Consider the following 19,275-nt stretch of genomic DNA (forward strand, 5'->3'; position numbering starts at 1 on the left):
ACGTAAAAAACGAGAAACTGAATTTTCCACACCATCCATGTTTACCACTACTTTAATTTCACACTGCTCAAAGTCCTTCAAAACATAAACGATAAAGAGGGACGCACAAAAGTTTGACTATATAAGCATTTTCACGATCACTGTCGGTTCACCTGTATTTGACGTCATAGTTCACCTGTAGTTGACGTCATAGTTTACATTATTCATTTTTATTTAAGGTTATTGTTTGTCATCCACTCATTTGGTCAGTATTGCTCATACACTTGTTTGGTCAGCATTGGTTATACACTTGTTTGGTCAGTATTGGTCATTCACTCGTTGGTCAGTATTGGTCATTCACTCGTTGGTCAGTATTGCTCATAGACTTATTTGGTCAATATTGGTCATATACTTGTTTGGTCAGCAGTGTTCATACACTTGTTGGTCAGTATTGGTCATTCACTCGTTGGTCAGTATTGCTCATAGACTTGTTTGGTCAATATTGGTCATATACTTGTTTGGTCAGCAGTGTTCATACACTTGTTTGGTCAATGTAAATTCTTTCGAAGATACCCGTTTGACAGTAACTATCTCCGTACGTTCTATTTTCTCTCTAAAAACAGAAAAAGAATAGTATGTTTATAATTTCTAGTTTAAAAAGACGTACTATAACATTTGAGTTTATATATATATATATATATATATATATATATATATATATATATAATATATATATATATATATATATATATATATATATATATATATATATATATATATATATATATATATATATATATATATATATATATATATACGTATATACCTATTTATGTATATATATGTATATATGTATAAATATTTATATATGTTATGTATGTGTACATATACATAAATATATATATTTATATACGTATATACCTATTTATGTATATATGTATATGTATATATGTATGCATAATATATATATATATATATATATATATATATATATATATATATATATATATATATATATATATATATATATATGGCTATATAAATAAATAAATAAATGAATATATATATACTAGCCGTCCCGGCCAGGCCCTGCTCTGGCTTCTGTGAAAAACCTTTCTGTTAAAGACCATTACCTGTGTGTTTAGTAATCATCATAAACCCGGCATTGCACACCCAAACCAAAACCAAAACAACAAAACGCAAACATAACGCTAACACAATTACAAATACAAACGAAAACAAAAACCTAACAACTAACCCAACCACAACCACAAACACCAATACGAACACAAAGAAAAAAACAAACGAAAAAGCAAACGAAAACAAACCAAATCCAAATGCAAAACCAACCACAAACCCAAAGAAAAAAACACAAACGAAAAAACAAACGAAAACAAACCAAATACAAACGCAAAACCAACCACAAACACAAACGCAAAGAAAATAAAACACAAACGAAAACGAAAAAAGAAAGAACAAAAACGAACCAAATCAAAACGCAACCACTAACGCAAACCCAACCTAAACACAAAGAAAACACTAACGCGAACATAAACGCACAGTGCTCAGAGTCTAGCCCGGGGCGGAATCGCCTGTTTCAGCTTAATAAACGACTATAGTACCCCAACTTATTCATAGTCTTTTGCACTCACTTTAATGAACGTAGGCGCGAAACCGAACACGGGAGGCCCGGGACCCCAAATAGCACCCTGTCTGGGCGCCAGAGGACGCACCATGACGTCACCGCCTGATTGAACTTAGTAAACGACTATAGTACATAACTTATTCATAGTCTTTTGGACTCACGCGAACGTATATACCATAGCGTACACCGGAAGGCCTGGGGCGCCAAATAGCACCCTGTCGGGGTGCCGGAGGACGCCCGGATTTGATTCACTTAAAGACTATAGTAACCTTTCTTACCCATAGTCTATCGCACTGTTAAAAACAAAACTATGCAGCATAGCGCTCACATGATAGCCCAGGGTGCCAAATCGAACCGTGCAAGGGCGCCGGCGGACGCGCCTGTTTCAATTTAGTGAACAAAAATGATAATACTCCAAGCTTATCCGTAAATGGAAAGAAATAAACATATATGATTTGTAGGACCTGGCTTATTAAATGTTATTGATTTAAAAAAAAAAAAATTATTGAACAGTATGTTCAGTGTATAGAATAAATAAAAGGCAGTGTTAAAAATACCTAACGACATTGCACTTAATCAATCCCCGCTAATTATGTAATTATTTTTTTTTCTTAACACCAAAAACAAAGTAATAAAATGTAAATTCTTTCTTCTTAAGAATTTTTTTTATTAAAGGGAAGTAACTGTGCAGTCAATACATTTCCGACACAATTTTAGAAATTTTATAAACGTCGATACACTTTTAAAAAATTTTATGTCGCGTTCATAATTGAAAATTATTCTTCTAAGTAAACAGAATGAAAATTGTTTTTAAAGACTTTCAATGGTAATTTTTTGACTCGTAAATTTAGACTATGAGCACGATAAAAAATCTAACACTTAAATCCATAGAACTGTCAACGACAAACTTTTTTTTTGCCACACGTTACAGAACTGAGCTTTATATATTAGATATATATATATATATATATATATGCCTATATACATTTGCCTTTATAATATATATATATATATATATATATATATATATATATATATATATATATATATATATATATATATATGGCTATATAAATATCTGTAAATCAATATTTATTTGTAGTTAGATTTATGTTTAGATACGTACACTGTGTAGCAGAACATGAGATAGCATAATCCAGAAAGTACGATGGATAGCAGCAGGTAGTAGACGACCATAAAAGCTATAAGGTCCATGGCTACCGTAAGAGAAAACATTATTTTAGTTCTTTTTTCCAGTTCGTATTTCTAGTTAACAATATAATATTCTATAGGTACACTATATAGTTACATTAAGTTGTTCACGGCAATGTTTATAATGTTACCTGGCTGGCAATAGCCGAACACCCTGTCAATGCAGTCTTTGCCGTTACATTTTTTACTACAGGAATGTTGACATTCAAGGCCGTACGTCATGGGCGGACATGCTGCGGAGAAAATAGAATTCTAAATTTAAATTTTAGCCGAGGGGAGAGCATCACCGATTCACATAAATCAATAAGTTGTAGTATATAATTTGATTTGTGTTATCACATATAATGATAACAACCTCATACAATTGTTATATATCGATATAACATATTACATAAATTAAGAATTTTATAATGTTACATTCAGATTAGTGTCGTACATTTCATTGTAACTTCATTATTGTTACTCATCGGTATAATGTATCTTTAATAAAACAAACGTACGACATTCTATATTTAAAACTGATATCATCTATTTTTGCATTGAATGTGTTTTTAAAAAAAATACCTAAGAGTCGGTGATGTTATGTTCATTTAAATAACATAGCACTGTTTTATGAAAAAGCTTATCAACAAATCTTTTTGGGCTTCTGTGTTTTACCCATTGGTATACTTGAAAGCGTTAAAAATATATTCATTCTTATAACGTTTAACTTATTTTAAAATACCTTTAAAATTACCCATAAATTTAAATATTAAAATAAAAATAAAAATCAGAAAATGATCAGTCTATTTACCCACATCACAATTTAAAACCTACATGTCCCTATATTAAAACGATCAGTCTATTTACCCACATCACAATGAAAACCTACATGTCCCGATCAGCCCACTTACCCACATCACAATGAAAACCTACATGTCCCGATCAGCCCACTTACCCACATCACAATGAAAACCTACATGTCCCTAATTTAAAACAATCAGTCGACTTACCCACATCACAATGAAAACCTACATTTCCCGATCAGCCCACTTACCCACATCACAATGGAAACCAAAATGTCCCTCATTTAAAACAATCAGTCCACTTACCCACATCACAATGAAAACCTACATTTCCCGATCAGTCAACTTACCCACATCACAATGAAAACCTATCCATCCTGGTCTGCACAGAGGGCACGTCCCATCTCGTCTGTTGCAAAAACCAGCGCAATTCTGGCATTGATGCTCGCATGCTCTTCCATAGAAGCCAGGGGGACACACATCTATGAGAAGTAACCGTTAGGACACACATCTATGAGAAGTAACCGTTAGGAAACACTTGTATGAGAAGTAACCGTTAGGACACACTTGTATGAGAAGCAACTATTAGGACACACATCTATGAGAAGTAACCGTTAGGACACACATCTACGAGAAGTAACCGTTAGGACACACTTGTATGAGAAGTAACCGTTAGGACACACTTGTATGAGAAGTAACCGTTAGGACACACTTGTATGAGAAGTAACCATTAGGACACACATCTATGAGAAGTAACCATTAGGACACACATCTATGAGAAGTAACCGTTAGGACACACATCTAAAACAAACAATCGAGTTAACATTAATTATTAGGACACAACTTCAGCAAAAGCAAAATCGAAGATCAGAAATTTAAAAAAAATATATAATGTAATAAGATGAATTATAAGATAACTTTTACCCTCAACACATCTGTCACTCATACAAGGCGTGTCCTTCGTCTCAAGGTCATGACCCTGACATGGCGCTCCCTCATAAAAGGGGAGGGGCTGGTAGCAGTACCTCCTGGAAACATGCGAGGCACCAATAAAGCACATCAATATAACTACAATATGGCTAAAGCACAGCAATATAACAACAATATGGCTAAAACACAGCAATATAACAACAATATGGCTAAAACACAGCAATATAACAACAACAAGGCTAAAACACAGCAATATAACAACAATATGGCTAAAACACAGCAATATAACAACAACAAGGCTAAAACACAGCAATATAACAACAATATGGCTAAAACACAGCAATATAACAACAATATGGCTAAAACACAGCAATATAACAACAATATGGCTAAAACACAGCAATATAACAACATGGCTAAAACACAGCAATATAACAACATTGCTAAAACACAATAATATAACAACAAGGCTAAAACACAGCAATATAACAACATTGCTTAAACACAATAATATAACAACAAGGCTAAAACACAGCAATATAACAACATTGCTTAAACACAATAATATAACAACAAGGCTAAAACACAGCAATATAACAACAAGGCTAAAACACAATAATATAACAACAAGGCTAAAACACAGCAATATAACAACATTGCTTAAACACAATAATATAAAAACAAGGCTAAAACACAGCAATATAACAACATGGCTAAAACACAGCAATATAACAACATTGCTAAAACACAATAATATAACAACAAGGCTAAAACACAGCAATATAACAACATTGCTAAAACACAATAATATAACAACAAGGCTAAAACACAGCAATATAACAACATGGCTAAAACACAGCAATATAACAACATTGCTTAAACACAATAATATAACAACATTGCTAAAACACAGCAATATAACAACATTGCTTAAACACAATAATATAACAACATTGCTAAAACACAATAATATAACAACAAGGCTAAAACACAGCAATATAACAACAAGGCTAAAACACAGCAATATAACAACATTGCTTAAACACAATAATATAACAACAAGGCTAAAACACAGCAATATAACAACATTGCTAAAACACAATAATATAACAACAAGGCTAAAACACAGCAATATAACAACATTGCTAAAGCACAGCAATATAACAACATTGCTAAAACACAATAATATAACAACAAGGCTAAAACACAGCAATATAACAACATTGCTTAAACACAATAATATAACAACAAGGCTAAAACACATCAACACAACCAGGTAAAAGATTTGAACACAAACCTTCTGGTCATAAATTTGCCAGTACACTCATCATCGCACCCCCACCTCTCCCACTGTTCCCACACCCCGTGCACTGAAAACAAAAGCAATTAAAACTTTTAATTAAGCAATTAATATGAATTTACAAAATTTGGAAAATAGACCAGTACCAACACTAAGGCATTAAGTAAACAATTCATGAATAATTACGATAATTCTAAAGTGGATCCAAACCATCTATTTTAAAATGTATCCAAATCTTCTAATGAACTATTTAAATTTAAAAAAATAAATATCAAGATGATTTTAAAAAACATTGATACCCGCTACCCCTCTTCGTAGATCCTCTGAGATTTGATTGTCCGAATCAACATCCGAACCTGTTGAAATAAACAAATAGTTACCACCTTCTTTTAGTATCAGGGACATAATTCAAACTGAATATATTATTATACTTGCCCTATAAGGGAAGTAACTGGGTATAGTAAGAAAAGCATCCCAATCTTCAAGGGCTATCAGAGGTCTGATTCAAACTGAATATATTATAGACTTCCGCAATAAGGTACGTTTTAGTACATTGTCTTCATTAGATTTTTCATCAGAATTATTGGTACACTGTCCTCATCAGATTTTTCAACAGAATTATCTGTATACTGTCATCATCAGATTTTCTTTACCAGAAGTTTTGCCTTGTTGCCTCCCTTAGAGTACTTATCAGAATTTTTTTTTAAATCAAACTTTCTCACCAGAAGTTTCGGCATACTGTCTACCTCAGATTTCTTACCTGAAGTTTCGACATACGGTCTTCATCAGATTTCTCACCTGAGGTTTCGGCTTACGGTCTTCATCAGAGTTCTCACCTGAGGTTTCGGCATACGGTCTTCATCAGATATCTCACCTGGCATCTCTTCATCGATCTTTCCATCACAATCGTTATCCATCATGTCACCTGGATGCATCAGCTCCACACGGATGAATTCATTACAAGCGAAACTACCACCCTGTCGTCACACATTAACTCTAGAATTGTCTGTATATACTTAAATATATATATATATATATATATATATATATATATATATATATATATATATATATATATATATATATGTTACGGTCAAAGCCCGAAATGCGGCCAAACCCCGGATTGGCCGGCCAATGCGCGGATTGGCCGGCTCCCTTGGCCAAAGCCCGAAGAACTTAGAGTTAAGATCGTATTTCGTACATTGGCCGGCCAATGCGCGCACTGGCCGGGACGTACTGGCCAAAGTCCGAAGTACTTAAACTTGACAGCGTATTTTGTACATTGGCCGGCCAATGCGCGCATTGGCCGGGATGTCCTGGCCAATGTTGTATCTAGACCAAGTTGTGATCGCGTTTTAATTATTCTGGGTGTGGTTTCATTGTGGGTAACGTATTGTTTGGCTCTTGTTTGTATAGCATTCTATATGCAAGGCGACATGGATCAAAAAGGCCGCCAGACCAAGAGACAGACACAACTGTATGTGACAGCCTCCTCCATGATGACGAGGTGAGACAATCATCAAAGAACAAAATCAAAGACAGTCGGCGTCGCCGACCACGTGCAACAAGACGGAACGTTCAAAAGACTTTTCCGCGTTCCTAGATGTTTAAAACATGATGATGACATGGATGCAAACAAATGAATCAGCTCATTGGGCTGAGAGTCTCAAATTCATTTAATTTATGAAAAATCGTTCTTTTCCTCAAGGAATCCAACAATCACCATACGAAGCCTTGTTTGGATGCAAAGCAAAAGTGGGACTTAGCACTTCAAATCTACCAAGAGAGGCTCTCAATAAAATAGTTACTGAGGAAGATCTTGAGAACATTGAACAAGAAATGGAGGTTGCCATAAATGCAACGACATCCTCAGCTAACACATCTGCTGCCGTGGCGGAACGTCCAGACCAGTTGCGTGACAATAATGTGGCCAATAGATTCTGTATAGTTTGTGAAAAACATTGTAGTGCAGCTCATTCTTGTGGATCCTGTGGCAACGATGTGCATGCTATTTGTGGAATACCCAATGAAGCAGACGAAGGGTACGGAGGGAACATTACCTGCAGATTGTGTCACAACAAACAAGACATCATGGAACACAGGTCAGCAGCTCATACTGGCTTGCAAAATCAAGGTGCTAAGATGCTTAAAACATCAAATACAAAATTTTAAGATGGTGAAGTGGGTGACAATGTACGCATCGGTGTTCCAGATGTTGACAGAGGTCGCGGTGATCCCCGAAGCGTGATTGCAGTTGTCATGATAATATTGATTGATTGAGACTATAGTACAATAAAAAATGTGAATGTTTCTGTCATTTACTTTAATTAATAATCAATAAAGACTTAATTTCATGATCCTACCGGCATAAAAAAAAACAAAATCTGCTCATGTTCTTCTAATTAAGACTTTGGCCGGTCCACCATGGCCAGTCCGCGGACTGGCCCGGACTGGCCGGCCAAAGGCCGAAATCAAGAGCTATTTCAGACTTTGGCTGGTCCACAATGGCCAGTCTGCGGATTGGCCGGCCAAAGGCCGAAATGAAGCAAAGTTTCGGACTTTGACCGACCTATGGGAGGCGATATTGGCCAATGCGCGGATTGGCCGGCCAATCCTAGCATTGGCCGACTTCGGGCTTTGACCGTAACATATGTATATATATATATATATATATATATATATATATATATATATATATATATATATATATATTTATTTATTTATATTTATATATATATATATTTATTTTTATATATATATATTTATATAAATAAATAAATAAATATATATATATATATACATATATATATATATATATATATATATATATATATATATATATTTATATATATATATATATATATATATATATATATATATATGTATATATATATATATATATATATATATATATATATATATATATATATATATATATATATATATATATATATATATATATATATATATGAAACATTACACCATTTTTTAAAAAAATTCTTTAATAATTGAATTACCTGTTCAGTTAAATCCATTTTGCTGTCCTTAAAGCCCACAGGATGAAAATAAGTCCCGAAGTCTTTCCTACCAAACAAGTAGAGGCCGTAGTTAGAGACGTCTTCAGAATAGGAGTAATGGAGTCCAGTAGAGATTTGCAGGTATCTCACTTGGTACTGTGTCTTGTTTACCTTGGTGACTGTTGTTCTTTTAAAAAAAAATTTTTTTAGTTTATTTTTGGTGAGAAATGCAAACATTTTACGGATAAATCTAATTTGTTTTTAAAGACAAGTTCTGCGCTATATATCATAAGTCATCGTAGTACATTTACTTCGATTTTAGAAACCCAATTACGTTTAATGTTCCATTTTATGAAAATAAAAATACTTTGTTCGAATAATATACATATATACATCAGATGTCCATTCTTAATTTAAAAGATAATCATCACCCAATAATATTTTTAAAAATTTGATCTTCAACTCAAAATATATGTTTGTACTACAGACACTCACTTATTATTTAAAAGATAATTATCCCCAAACAATATTTTTGAAATTTTCCACATTAAAAAATTTATATGCCTACATACAACAGATGCTAACTCGTAATTCAAAGGAAAATCGTCATCCAATAATTATTTTTTTAATTCGATTTTCCACATCAAAATTAATTTATATACTACAGTTACGAACACGTCTTTTAAGAGATAATTATCATCCAATTAAGTTTAAAAAATTCATCTACCATATGAAAATTATTGTGATAGACTACAGATAAAGTAAAAAAAAATAAAGTTCCCTTTTCTAACCTGACGGCAAGTGAAGTAGAGTTCATTTGTTTCTGTGACCTCGGCATATGTAGAGATAGTGTGGTCAGCACTATGCACAGCCGCTTTTACTTTCCCTAACATGAGTTAGATACCAATTAGAGTTGGGTGGACTCAGGTGCAGGTCGACTGACTTGAACCCGGATTCGAACTGGAAACTTACAGGTTAGCAGTCCAGCTCTCTACCGCTATACCACTCCGTCACTACAGATACTCACTCGTAATTTAAAATATAATTATCATCCAATAATATTTTTGAAATGCGATCCTCCAAAGCCACGATAATCAGATGTGCAGTAGAGGCAGATGATATAGTGTTGTAAGGGAAGGGAACACTGGAGAAATAAAGAAAGGGAATTAACTCGTTCGTTAAAATGGTCACGACGTCTGAAATTTAGAAAAAAATGAACACAATAGCGTAAGGAAATACATACAGCATATTTATCAAAATAATTACTACAATCGCAAACTATTTACTGCGAATACATGAATTATTCAGCGATAGTAATTATATTTTAAAGCCGTATGTAGTATATATGTCATCGTTGCAAAGACACGGTACCATACAATAGGTCCATCGTTAATTTTTGTCAGAACTAGTCTTTTTGTGGCATACTTCACATTGCAAATAAAATAAGCTAAATTTCCACTTGAAAATCAAATTCCTTTTTAAATGTACAACCTTTTCGATAACAATTTTAATCAAATATTTACAGTGTTTAATTTCCGTTTGATAATTTAAATTACTGAACTTGCGACATTTCTGTTTGAAAATTTCAGTTACATATCAAGCATGTTGCATTACCGCTTGGACTTTAGTCCATCTTAAGGCTTCAGGTAATGTCGACATAGCATTCTACTTGACGGTTCGTGGGTTAGGTGAAGTAGAGTTAACCTGTTTATGTGACCTCGATATATGAATAAATAGTGTGGTCAGCAATATACACAGCCGCCTTTTACTTTCCCCAATGTGAGTACAGGTACCCACCAGAACTGGGTGGACTCTACGGACTCAACCCGGATTCGAACTCGAGTCTTTCAGGTTAGCAGTCGGTTGCTCTACCATTCGACCAATACTACCTCCACCCCCCCCCCCCCCCCAACACTACCTGATAGAGTAGCTGAAGATGAATGAATCAGAGGGTAGCACCAGCGACGCTGAGATAGCCCACGAACAGTCTGTGCTTTTACTGATGTAGTAGCACATCACAGGTCGCGAAGATTCCACGTACAGTGGCTTGTCCCCGTCTACGCTAATCTGGAAGAAATCGTTTAACCCTTGAAAGTTTTATGAAGGGGGAATCTAGAGATAACATTTATGCTAGTACGATTTTCGAATATTATCAGACTAGCAGCAAAGCGTATGTGACATCAGATATAGAAAAAAAAATCTCACAAAATTGTTTGAATTATCATTTTATTTGTTTCACATTCCAATCTCGTTAACATCGTCTCGTTCTGTGATCGGTATTTCTTTGTTTGTTCCATTTAAAGTTGGGGGACAGACGAAATTCGACAATTTTACAGCTAGATCTAGATACACACGTTGATAGTCGATAGCAACAGATTTTAAACCTAAGTAAAATCGGGAGCAGGACATTCCTCCATCATCGGGAGCAGGACATTCCCCCATCATCGGGAGCAGGACATTCCCCCATCATCGGGAGTAGGACATTCCCCCATCATCGGCAGCAGAACATTCCCCCATCATCGGGAGCAGGACATTCCCCCATCATCGGGAGCAGGACATTCCCCCATCATCGGGAGTAGGACATTCCTCCATCATCGGGAGCAGGACATTCCCCCATCATCGGGAGCAGGACATTCCCCCATCATCGGGAGCAGGACATTCCTCCATCATCGGGAGCAGGACATTCCCCCATCATCGGGAGCAGGACATTCCCCCATCATCGGCAGCAGGACATTCCCCCATCATCGGGAACAGGACATTCCCCCATCATCGGGAGCAGGACATTCCCCCATCATCGGCAGCAGAACATTCCCCCATCATCGGGAGTAGGACATTCCCCCATCATCGGGAGTAGGACATTCCCCCATCATCGGGAGCAGAACATTCCCCCATCATCGGGAGTAGGACATTCCCCCATCATCGGGAACAGGACATTCCCCCATCATCGGGAGCAGGACGTTCCCCCATCATCGGCAGCAGAACATTCCCCCATCATCGGCAGCAGGACATTCTCCCATCATCGGGAGTAGGACATTCCCCCATCATCGGGAACAGGACATTCCCCCATCATCGGGAGCAGGACGTTCCCCCATCATCGGCAGCAGAACATTCCCCCATCATCGGGAGCAGGACATTCCCCCAATATTTACCCACCGGACATTTACCCTGACAATATTCCCGAAGTAATTACCCGCCTGTCAATTAACCAGTAGGACATTAGCCCCGGTCATTGTGAGATAGATGCAATACTTATAGCTTAAGGATAGGGTTAAGGTTAGGGTTATGTTAGGCTTTGGCGTCAGGCTAAGTTTAGGGTCAGCCTACAGCATACGATTTAGCCTGCTACATCAGATTTAGCCTGCTACATCAGATTTAGCCTGCTACATCAGATTTAGCCTGCTACATCAGATTTAGCCTGCTACATCAGATTTAGCCTGCTACATCAGATTTAGCCTGCTACATCAGATTTAGACTGCTACATCAGATTTAGCCTGCTACATCAGATTTAGCCTGCAACTTCAGATTTAGCCTGCTACATCAGATTTAGCCTGCCACATCAGATTTAGCCTGCTACATCAGATTTAGCCTGCAACTTCAGATTTAGCCTGCTACATCAGATTTAGCCTGCTACATCAGATTTAGCCTGCTACATCAGATTTAGCCTGCTACATCAGATTTAGCCTGCTACAACAGATTTAGCCTGCTACATCAGATTTAGCCTGCCACATCAGATTTAGCCCGCTACATCAGATTTAGCCTGCTACATCCGATTTAGCCTGCTACATCAAATTTAGACTGCTACATCAGATTTAGCCTGCTACATCAGATTTAGCCCGCTACATCAGATTTAGCCTGCTACATCAGATTTAGACTGCTACATCAGATTTAGCCTGCTACATCAGATTTAGCCTGCTACATTAGATTTAGCCTGCTACATCATATTTAGCCTGCAACTTCAGATTTAGCCCGCTACATCAGATTTAGCCTGCCACATCAGATTTAGCCTGCTACATCAGATTTAGCCTGCAACTTCAGATTTAGCCTGCTACATCAGATTTAGCCTGCTACATCAGATTTAGCCTGCTACATCAGATTTAGCCTGCTACAACAGATTTAGCCTGCTACATCAGATTTAGCCTGCCACATCAGATTTAGCCCGCTACATCAGATTTAGCCTGCTACATCCGATTTAGCCTGCTACATCAGATTTAGACTGCTACATCAGATTTAGCCTGCTACATCAGATTTAGCCCGCTACATCAGATTTAGCCTGCTACATCAGATTTAGCCTGCTACATCAGATTTAGACTGCTACATCAGATTTAGCCTGCTACATCAGATTTAGCCTGCTACATTAGATTTAGCCTGCTACATCATATTTAGCCTGCAACTTCAGATTTAGCCTGCTACATCAGATTTAGCCTGCCACATCAGATTTAGCCTGCTACATCAGATTAAGCCTGCAACTTCAGATTTAGCCTGCTACATCAGATTTAGCCTGCTACATCAGATTTAGCCTGCTACATCAGATTTAGCCCGCTACATTAGATTTAGCCTGCTACATCAGATTTAGCCCGCTACATCAGATTTAGCCTGCTACATCAGATTTAGCCCGCTACATCAGATTTAGCCTGCTACATCCGATTTAGCCTGCCACATCAGATTTAGTCTGCCCTATTAGATTTAGCCTGCAACATTACATTTAGCCTGCCACATCAGATTTAGCCTGCTACATCAGATTTAGCCTGCAACATTACATTTAGCCCTTAACGTTTTTGGCCCTGCCACAGCAGATTGATCATGTATCAGCCGGGTTTCTTTCAGATATTTATTTCTGGGTGGGTGGGGGAATTTGAAAATGCCGGGAGGACGAGCACTTAAAATTGCCCTGGGAGTGAATACTGGTTACAGTGTTTATATCTATCTCTCTATATAATTCGTTACGAGGGACCATGCGGGACACCACCACGTACGCACGCCGATCAGCACCCTCCCCGCTCTCCAGGCATGCGCAATAGACCTCATCGCTACCACCCCCACCCCACCAGTCTGGTGAGCGGTGGTTCACGACGAATGTTTACAATCGTAGAGCCCGGGCGAATTACTGACATCTGTTAGGGGCAGATAATTTAGTTTTTAAACGATTTAAAACTAAGTGGAGGTAACAAATTCTGCTTGATCTATTCATTGTCGTCTGTAAACAGTCGTAACAGACGGCTGCATTCACCCAGGGAGGGTGGGGTGTGTGGGGGGGGGGGGGGGGGAAGAGGGAGGTTAGTGTCGAATTCGCAAATTATGAATTACTGAAAACTAGAAAATAAAACAACTAAATAGCGGCGTATGCTACGCTGCGGGTCGGTTCGTTCTATATAAATTTATAAAGTATATATTTTTGGTTTTCGTCAGGGTGGGGGTGATTGGTGTTTTTCGGAATTACCACTCACCCCCCCCCCCCCCCCCGAAGATATCCACTGAAAGAAACTGATTCTCTGCATCCAGACAATGTAACATGACATTCAATTTTAACCTTTAGCGATAAAACATTCACAAATAATTTCTTTAAAAAAAATTAATTAACAAATGTAATTAGTGACGTAATAAAAACCACGACTTACAGTGACGTAACGGCCGTCATAAACAGTCATGTAAATCTCCCTGTTAATGATAAGTTGGGCATCTGCCAGATTAGACATAATCTTCACCTCGTCTTTCACGGAGGGTTCAGAGCTGAAGACTGGACCAAGTCGACTGAATATGATGTACTCGTTATAGGTGTTGTCCAAAATGGCAGAAGATGCTGAGAAACGGAAAAATAAATAGAAAAATATACTGAAGTATATATTTTGATCAGATTTAAATATAAAAGATCGTCTAGATCTTCCAGATCATGCAATCGTTCAAACCCAACCCCCTTAAATTCTTACCCCCACAATCCACCCTACACCATCCACCCCCACAAAATCCACCCCATATCATCCACCCGCACCAGCCACCCACACCACCATCCCCCACACAATCTACCCAACACCAGCCACCCACACCACCACCCCCACATCACCCAACCACCCGAGCCACCAATATCATCCATCCCACACCACAACACGCCACCCACACTAGCCACACCCCCACCCACACTAGCCACACCACCATCCAACACTAGCCACACCCCCACCCACACTAGCCACACCCCCACCCACACTAGCCACACCCCACCCACACTAGCCACACCACCACCCAACACTAGCCACACCCCCACCCACACTAGCCACACCCCCACCCACACTAGCCACACCCTCACCTACACTAGCCACACACCACCTACACTAGCCATACCCCCACCTACACTAGCCACACCCCCACCCACACTAGCCACACCCCACCCACACTAGCCACACCCCCACCCACCACCAGCCACACCCCCACCCACACTAGCCACACCACCACCCAACACCAGCCACAACCCCACCCACACTAGCCACACCCCCACCCACACTAGCCACACCCCCACCCACACTAGCCACACCCCCACCCACACTAGCCACACCCCCACCCACACAGTTTCCCAACTACTCCCAATGCTCGTCTTTACGCCCCACACTGACCTAAAAAGCCATTGACTTTTTCTGAACACTTAGGCAGATCGCAAGAAGCAAGTATGACACCAATAGGGTGACCGCTGTTGATCACTACACCTGTTATAATGCAAGTCATTCTCGGATAGATTTGCTGCTTGTCTATATTTACGGGTGATCAGTTTTAGTAAATTAACAGTTTTGTTATTTGAATAGGTTGCATAATGATAACAATAGCGATGTGATATGGATATGGGTCCGACTTTAATGGGAAAGTGCAAAAAAAATGATAAAATAGCGATAGTGATGTGGAAAACGATATAATAATGCTTTAAGTAAAACTATAAAACGATATATCTATTTCATGATATAAATGAAAGAATTATATTAGTATTAAAATATAATGAAATAATAAAATATTGATTACATGGTGTTTTGTAATAATACGATATAATAATTTAATGGCCGATATAATGATAATGATTATGCTTTTGATTAAGAGGAAGACAACGATAAAGACAACACAATAAAAATATATTAATAGATTAGTACTAATGGTAATGATATTAATATTTATAATATAATCTTTAACAATAATAATAATTATATTACTAACACTATCAATAATATTATAAATTTTAAGAAATCAATTACAAATTAATTAATACCATGCTGTCCGTAGATGGTGCGATTGCCGCAGAAAGCTGATACTACGGCCGCTTCCTCTCTGTGAAAGTTATAACCAAAAAAGTAATAAACATTAATAGAGTAGGGGTGTGTGTGTGGGGGGGGGGGTGTTAGCAAGATTCTGAGAGGGGGGGGTTACTGGCTTTTGTGATGGGGTGGAACGAGTGGGTTAGGGGTTTTTGAAAATTAGAAACAAAGTTTCGAGAGGGGGTCTGACTTTTATGATCGTAAATTGAGTATGGGAAAGGATAAGTGGATAAGTGGACACGTGAATAAGTGGACTAGTGGATAAGTAGATAAGTGGATCAGTCGATAAGTGGGTAAGTGGATAAGTGAATAAATGGACAAGCGGATAACTGGATAAGTGGATAAGCGGATAAGTGGATAAATGGATAAATGGATAAATGGATAAATGGATAAATGGATAAATTGATAAGTGGATAAGTGAATGATGGACAAGCGGATAACTGGATAACTGGATAAGTGGATAAGCGGATAAGTGGATAAGTTGAGTAATGGACAAGTGAATCAGTGGATCAGTAAGGAAAGGGCATCAAGTACTTAAAGTGCATACCATACAGTGATCACTACAGGAGAATAGCATTGTGGAAGAGGAACGTCTAAATATAAACACGGTAAGCGCGGACTTACTTGAACAAATTGACGGTAATTCTGAGAGCTGCGTCCTCCACAAAAGCCTTGATTTGGTCATGGTAGCTCAGGATGATGATCCTGACTTCTGTCGTGCTGGGTGTAAAAGGGTGTTTTTGTTTAACGTCTTGTGATGCCTTCCCCCCCCCCCCCCCCCGGCACTGTTATGATCAGTACCCATCCACACACGCAAGCGTACGTGTGTGAGTAAGCTTAGGCGCATGTGTATGTGCATGTGTATGTGCATCTAAATTCCTATGCATATGTTCCTATCTATGTCCATGTCTGGGTCTGTGTCCACGTCTACGTCAGGTCATCGCCCATGTGTCCATGTCGTCTATGTCTATGAGGGTTTCATTCAGGCATCTCTCTTAGGGAGGAACGTTTATCGCCCCCCCCCCAACGGAAGGTAATTTATCTAGAAAATATAAACTATTTTCAGTGTTAGCCCCCCACCCCGTTCCGGAAAATTTAGTCCGCCTTGAAATTTTAAATGCCCCCCCCCCCCCCCACCGAAGGAAAATTATTCTCCATGTCTATTACTTAGGCTTAGTATCAATTAAAAATATTTTAGGCTAATTTCACAATAAAAGAACGCAGTCGTTCACCAAACAAACACCGAAAATAGGGTCGTGAGGGAATGTCGAGGTTAAATGTCGTGAGTAAATGTCGTGAGTGAATGTCGTGAGTGAATGTCGTGGTTAAATGTATTGACTTAATGTCGTGAGAAAATGTCGTGAAAGAATGTCGTGAGAGAATGTCGTGAGTGAATGTCCAAAACAAAATGACTTACGTCATTAGGGGCATCATGAAAAAGTAGTAAAACATGGATGCGGGTGTGGCTAGGAAGGAATCGATCCACAGCCCGGTTCGCACGTCGGTAAAAACCACCGTGACACAGAACTTGTAAAATTGCCGGTCACTTTTGAAGACGATCGACGATATACTATCGTCAGTTACGCTGTGCGTTAGTTTTCAGAGTCAAAATAAACCAGAATTAAAAAGATATAATAACAGGGTTTTAAATGAAAATGAGCAATTCAACTAATTTGAAAAATAAAATAAAACTATTGGTCAAAAATACAGTTATCCTCCGTTTATTAGTGTATGTTCGTAACAACAATTCACCGTAGACGTTATGATAATCATAATGAGATATTGCCATAGAAAATTATGGGAATATGATACAATATATATATATATATATATATATATATATATATATATATATATATATATATATATATATATATATGTATATATATATATATATATATATATATATATATATATATATATATATATATATATATATATATATATATATATATATATATATATATACGTATGTATCTCTCTCTCTCTCTCTCTCTCTCTCTCTGTATATATATATATATATATATATATATATATATATATATATATATATATATATATATATATATATATATAAAAAAAAAACACGGTATCATAACTATACATAATAAGAGCAACAGCTAATGGTAACATCTACTCACTCATTGACTTTCAGCGTGTACGAGCTCAATTCAAACTTTCCAACAACGACGGTCGACGTGTGCACTACGCTCTTAGCTTGGACGTCGATCGACCTTTTAACTTTGACCTGCACCTCAAATGGCTGGACATCCAAGGTGGTCAGATAAAACTCGACCAAAGCGTCCTCGTACCTCGGCACACCCAGGATGAAGTAGTCAGAAAAAGTTGTCAGGCCTGAGGTATAAGAAAACAATGAGAAACTCTGGCGCTTGCAATAGGGCTTGTAAGTAGGTAACCAACTTCTCGTTCACGTAGTTCTCAGCTAGTCGATTTCGAGACCGTACACTTACAAACCCCATTGGACTTATGAGAGCCTGGTTTTTATATATATATATATATATATATATATATATATATATATATATATATATATATATATATATATTGTTTTACAGTTAGGGGGCTGAATAACTATACGCATTGGGATAAGTATGTTTATAGTATGTATAGTATGTATTCAGGGTGGGGAAAATTACCCGGACTAGTTGAAGCGCGTGGTGATGAGAGGGTAATGTCCTAGAGACGGGTGACACGTGATTTCACGAGCGTTTGGTGCCCCTTCGTTTTGTGTGAGAGTGCACTCAGCGTAGGATTTTACTTACAAAATTTCAAACTTAGGCTAAACCTCAAACTGAGATGAAACCCTAATTTGACGCTAAACCCCAAACTAAGATAAACTCTAAACTGATGCGAAACCTCAAAATTAGGTCAAACTCCAACCTGAGGCAAAACTTACTTCTTTTCCATTCCATGTCAATGGTAAAAACTAAGTGCACCATGACTGCCAAAGCTAGATGAATAATTAGCATCATCTGCCATTAAATATAAAATATGGTTGGTCATTAAAATAAATTCATTCAGTCTTTAAAAAATGAACACAGTCGATACAGACGAATTCATAATCATCACAATTAGAAGTTTATTAATTTAAGTTGGAGGT

General features: G+C 37.5%; 1 protein-coding gene and 1 long non-coding RNA gene across 2 annotated transcripts; both read right to left on the reverse strand.

Annotated features, from left to right (window-relative positions):
* Nucleotides 1–473: 473 nt before the first annotated feature.
* LOC131931018 (scavenger receptor class F member 2-like) lies at nt 474–6,826 on the reverse strand. Its single transcript, XM_059287699.1, has 8 exons — nt 6,726–6,826; nt 6,151–6,207; nt 5,849–5,921; nt 4,546–4,649; nt 3,972–4,103; nt 2,968–3,069; nt 2,751–2,841; nt 474–592 (listed from the first exon to the last, which is right to left on the reverse strand). Exons 1-8 carry the CDS (start codon nt 6,784–6,786, stop codon nt 502–504), a joined length of 711 nt encoding a protein of 236 aa, XP_059143682.1. The 5' UTR covers nt 6,787–6,826; the 3' UTR covers nt 474–501.
* A 3,966-nt stretch (nt 6,827–10,792) lies between these two features.
* LOC131931019 (uncharacterized) lies at nt 10,793–15,551 on the reverse strand. The gene is made up of 3 exons (XR_009384213.1): nt 15,471–15,551; nt 14,484–14,665; nt 10,793–10,935 (listed from the first exon to the last, which is right to left on the reverse strand). It is a non-coding gene; the product is annotated as an uncharacterized LOC131931019 (long non-coding RNA).
* Between the last annotated feature and the right edge of the window lie 3,724 nt (nt 15,552–19,275).

The sequence above is a fragment of the Physella acuta genome, unplaced genomic scaffold (assembly GCF_028476545.2).
Source record: "Physella acuta isolate Inbredline_101_S28 unplaced genomic scaffold, ASM2847654v3 ptg001876l, whole genome shotgun sequence".
Lineage (NCBI taxonomy): Eukaryota > Metazoa > Mollusca > Gastropoda > Physidae > Physella > Physella acuta.